This window comes from Coffea arabica, chromosome 5e, assembly GCF_036785885.1.
Source record: "Coffea arabica cultivar ET-39 chromosome 5e, Coffea Arabica ET-39 HiFi, whole genome shotgun sequence".
NCBI classification, from domain to species: domain Eukaryota; kingdom Viridiplantae; phylum Streptophyta; class Magnoliopsida; order Gentianales; family Rubiaceae; genus Coffea; species Coffea arabica.
In genome coordinates, this window is record NC_092318.1 from 5,333,513 (window position 1) to 5,338,973 (window position 5,461).

Sequence of the window (5,461 nt, forward strand, 5' to 3'; positions counted from 1 at the left end):
CTTGACAAGGGGAGGCTTGACCTCCCTCTAGTGATTCAAGTTGAGGAAGTGAAACAGACCCCAACTGCAGTGGAAGAGATGGAGGAAGATAGAGTGGGAGATTTGCAAGCCAAGAATCAAGAACTAGGGGTAAGTGAGGGAACTGCAGGGGTGTTAGTGATCCACCATGAGTCCTAGAGAATAGGGAAGGCTCTGGAGGCTATGGATAAGCAGGCCAAGAGGACGTTTAGAAGGATGAAATCCCCAACTAAAACCAGAAGACCTTTGAGAGAATTAAATGGTAATGGTGCAAGCCCTTTGAACGTTGGAAAGAGAAAGGCTCTGATAAGGGATGAAGAGATGGAGGAAGTTAACAATGAGATAGTGCAGTAGAAAAAGACCAAACCAATGGAAGGACTGTTTCCTGCTGAGATGAAAGGAGAGGAGGTGGGGCCCTTTCTTAAAGGGGCCCCCCAAGGGAAATGAGAGTTCTGGTATGGAACTGTCAAGAAGTGGGGAGCCCCTTGACAGTTCCCCATCTGAGAGAGGTGAACAACCTCTTCCCTCCAAATCTAATTTTTTTAAGTGAGATTAAAAACAGGAAACAAGCTATAGATAGAATTGCTAGAGAGCTAAGATTTGACAGTAATGTGGCAGTAGAAGCTATGAATAAGGCAGGTGGTATAGCCTTGTTTTGGACTAAGGAAACACATATCTTAGAGGTGTACAAAACAGCTTTTACGATAGAAGCTAAAATAGAAGACAATGATACTCAGGTTGTCTGGTGGTTTGTTGGTGTTTATGCTAGTTGTGACCCTATGATCAGAAAGGAACAATGGAGGGTACTGAGTAATAGGAAAAGACTGTGGGGAACTAGATATATGATAATTAGGGACTTTAATGACATTCTTTCTAATGAAGAAAAATGGGAAGGAGTAGTCAGTGAGGAGAGGAGATTTAGGGACTTTAAAGATTTCATGAATCAGAATAGCTTAATAGATATTGGTTTTGAAGGACAACCTTGGACGTGGAGCAATCATTGGGATAATGAAGGTGAGGTCAGACAAAGGCTGGGCAGGTGTCTATGCAGTTTTGAATGGTTTCAAGATTTTGAGAAGGCAAGATGTCAGCACATTGATACTTTTACTTCTAATCACTATATGCTCTTGTTAGATACAGCCCCTGGGAAAGAAAGGAAAAAGAAGAGGTTTTACTTTGATAAGAGATGGTTTCAAAGGGAGAGGGTTCAACAGGTGGTGGAGAAAGCCTGGCATAAGGAGGAACAAGGATCAAGAATGTTCAAAATCACAAAAAAGATCAGAAACTGTAGAATTAAACTTCTGAAATGGAGGAATACTTTCCAAGCTAATTCTAGAAGCAGAATTACTGATCTGAAGAAGGATCTAAAGAGAGTTTGGGACTCAGTTTCTGAAAATAGGAAAGGTAAACTAGTTGACATTAAAGATCAGTTGAAAACGACTTACAAGGAGGAACAAAATTTCTAGAGTCAAAAGCTAGAATTAGTTGGTTAAGAGAGGGTGATAAGAATACTAAGTATTTCCACACCTATGTTAAGGGAAGGAGAGTAAACAATAGAATCAGGAATTTGCAGAGGGAAAATGGTTCTTGGACAGAGAATGAGGAAGAGGTAGTGACTGAAATGTCAGAGTTCTTTAAGGAGCTGTTTAATAGTGGGGGGAGAAGCGATATGTCAGAAATTCTAGAAGGTATTTCACACTCCATAACTCAGGAGATGAATGATAAGCTGACTAAAGCAGTGGAGAAGGAGGAAATTCATGATGCACTATTCTCTATGCACCCTGAAAAAGCCCCAGGACAAGATGGGATGTCTCCATTGTTCTTTCAGAGGTTCTGGAGCACCATTAAGGGTGATATTATCCCAGCAGTCAAAGCTTTCTTTAGCTCAGGTTTCATGCTTAAATCTGTAAACCATACTGTCATCTCCTTAATCCTCAAAATCTTGCACCCCACCAGTTTGAAAAACTTTAGGCCTATCAGTCTTTGCGGTGTGCTTTACAAAATCATCTCTAAAATACTGGCAAATCGTTTGAAATCTGTTCTAGACAAATGCATAAGCAAAACTCAATCTGCTTTCATTCCAGATAGACAGATTTTAGGCAATGTGGTTTTAGCTCATGAATACATGCACTACCTCAAAAACAAAAGACAAGGGAAAGAGGGTTATATGGCAATCAAGTTAGACGTGGCAAAAGCTTATGATAGAGTGGAGTGACATTTTTTGCAGGCTATGATGGAAAAAATGGGGTTTTGTTCTGCATGGATCAACTAGATCACAAGCTGCTTGAAAACTATAACCTACTCATTCAACTGCAATGGAGAAATTAAAGGTTCTGTGTCATCAGGAAGAGGGATCCACCAGGGAGATCCTTTGTCTCCTTATTTATTCTTAATATGCTCAGAAGGATTTTCCAACTTGCTGAGGAAAGCTGAAGAAAGTAAAAAAATCAAAGGACTAAAAATCAGCAGGCAAGGACCTATTATTACTTATCTCTTCTTTGCAGATGATTCCCTCATCTTTTGTAAAGCTAACAAGCAACAGGCTACTAAAGTCATGAAAGTCCTCAAAATCTATGAAGTTGCTTCAGGACAACTGATCAACCTTGACAAATCTGCAATCTTCTTTAGTAGGAACATGCGCTGTGAGCAAAGGGAAGCGGTATGCCAAGCACTGGGAGGGATGGTTGAAGCAAAACAAGGGAAATATTTGGGGCTTCCAATGGTGATTTCAAGAACTAAGGATCAGATCTTTGGTTTCATAAGAGAAAACATAAAAAGAAAGCTGCAGGACTGGAAAAACAAGTTTCTTAGCTCAACAGGGAAAAAGGTAATGCTGAAGGCAGTTTCAATGGCCATGTCGACGTATGCCATGTCATGCTTTAAGCTACCAAGGAAACTTTGCAAAGACATCAGTGCTTTGATGGCCAACTTCTGGTGGGGAGAAACAAGTGGTAGGAACAAAATGCATTGGATTTGTTGGGGAAGAATGGCACTGAAGTGGAGTGAAGGAGGACTGGGATTCAAGGATCTTGAAGCCTTCAATAAAGCACTGTTAGGAAAACAGGTATGGAGGATCCTTACCAAGCCAAACCTTCTTGTCAGTAAGGTGTTGAAAGCTAACTACTTCCCTAAGGAGTCCATTCTAAAATGCAAACCCCCAAAGAATGCCTCCTGGATTTGGCAAGGGTTAATGGGAGCAAGAAACTTAATTGATAAGGGTCTGATCAGGAGAATTGGAAATGGAAGGAGTACAAGCATATGGGAGCATAAATGGATACCAGGGACAATCATAGGCGAGCCAACTACCATTAGATCAAGTAACTGTGAGCTGAGGATGGTGGATGAACTAATCTGTCACAAAAGATGGAATAGGAACATCATTTTTAGGACCTTTAATAGAAATGATGCTGAGAAGATTCTAAGTATTCCTCTAAGTTTGTTAGGGAGAGAAGACAGTTATTTTTGGCAACCACATGCTGGAGGGACGTGCACAGTCAGCTCGGGTTATAAAATCATGATGGAGGAGAACCGTAGTGCAAGGAAATCGAAATCTGAGGAAACAGGTCCAAGTTACACAGATGGGAGTCAACAAGTGATACAGATATGGAACACACTCTGGAGATTCAACATTAAACACAAAATCAAGATCTTCATCTGGAAATGTATAAAAGGAGCATTGCCAGTAAGAGAAGCAGTGAGTAAAAAAACAGGAATAGGTGATCCTATGTGCAGAACCTGTGGGGAGGAACAGGAAATAATAGAACATCTACTGTTAAACTGTCCTCACACAGCGGACATATGGAAGGCAGCTCCTATTCAATGGGATGGGGCAAAAGACCAGCAAGGAGATTTTAAAAGATGGTGGCTCAGTATCTCAGAAGCAAGGAAAAGACCAGAAGGGATGGAACATATTGGTCTGACTGCAAATATCTTGTGGCAGGTGTGGAAAGATAAAAATAAAAAGAAATTTGAGAGCTCAAATAGATCCACACCAATTAGAACAATAGAAAGAGCACAAAAAGAATGGTTGGAGCAAGTGGAAGTGGAGAAATCGAAAGGAAGGAAGAGCACAGAAGAAACAGCATACATGCATGAACAACAAAGCCAGGGCAATGAAGTTGAAGGAACTATAATCATGGATGTGGCAATAGCTACACAGAAAGGACAGAACACTCTAGGCATTGGTGTCACAGTCTGGACAACTCCAAACACTAGAATTGCAGAATGGGTGTTGAAAGAGAGAAGCCTGGGGAACAAAGTTTTAGATGATGCGGTGGCATTAAAACTAGTATTATGCAAAGCTGTGCAACATTAGTGGAGCAAAGTCAGACTCAACTTATATAGCAAGGAGCTGTTGAAACAAATAACACATCAAAGACCCTTGGATAGTAGAATGGCTACATTGTTGGAGGATATCTCTAATATGCAGAGTTTGTTTTGCATGTGCTCCTTTTGTTTGGGTAGGGAAGAAAATATGATAGATAGCAGAAAACTTAGTGCTGATGCCTTAGGCATTATTCTGGATGAGGAAAGGAATTTTCCTCCGTGTCTTTGAACACTTTTTGTATAGTTCTCTCGAGCCGTTGCTCACACATGTAATTTCTTTACCATAATGAAATTCTCCTATTGTTTCGACAAAAATAAAAAAGGGAAGGGAATGAAGGGTGGTGTTCGGTTGGTTGGAGAGGAGAAAAGGGACGACAACGAGGAAGATAGAGATCAGAGATGGGGTGTAGGTAGGTAGAGGAGAGAGAATTACGGTGGGGCGATGACAATACGTGCATTTTGAAAATGCAACAATATGTGGGAAATTATTAATAGCTTTGGTATTTCGGATAAATTACTCTGATAACAGGAGAATAACTGCTCTGGCAACATTTCTAGGTTTTGTCTAATATCTTTCATTACTAACGTGCAAGAAACGTGATAGACTTTCCAAAATGCTCTTCAGAAAAAAATCTTTGTTGTTCTTTCTCGTTATATAGAATGGATTATTGCAGTTTATACAAACTGAGACAAAAGAACAATTTTATTGCGAACCTATGAATATAAAATCATATCCACTATAGCACAGGCCTCACGTGGCACTTCAAAGGCTTGCTCTTCAGTGTTTTTTTTTTTTTTTTTTTCAATAAGAAAAAGTTTATTACCAATGGGGACACAAACATTTAACGCCGATGCTTTCAATCTTAAATGTTGCATCCATCCTCATGAAAAAACTGCAAACATAGCAAAGATCAGACACACTTAAACTTCTAGAATTGATCCTATGAGAGATTAAAAAGGTCCTTAAAGCCTGTGATTTAAGTCTTGATGAAGGACTTGAGTTAAGTTTTATTGAGAATTGGGATTATATAGTCTAACATTTGGCGAATATGGTAGCTACAAATGTGATCAATTACGGGGAACAAATTCCTATCAAGATATATGACATGGACACCAA

The 5,461-nt window shown here is 39.8% G+C and overlaps 1 protein-coding gene across 1 annotated transcript; it reads left to right on the forward strand.

Moving 5' to 3' along the window:
• The first annotated feature begins 461 nt into the window (after nt 1-461).
• On the forward strand, nt 462-2,233 carry LOC140006851 (uncharacterized). Its single transcript, XM_072049518.1, has 2 exons — nt 462-1,422; nt 1,467-2,233. The coding sequence occupies exons 1-2, from the start codon at nt 462-464 to the stop codon at nt 2,231-2,233; spliced, it is 1,728 nt and encodes a 575-aa protein (XP_071905619.1).
• Nucleotides 2,234-5,461: the final 3,228 nt, after the last annotated feature.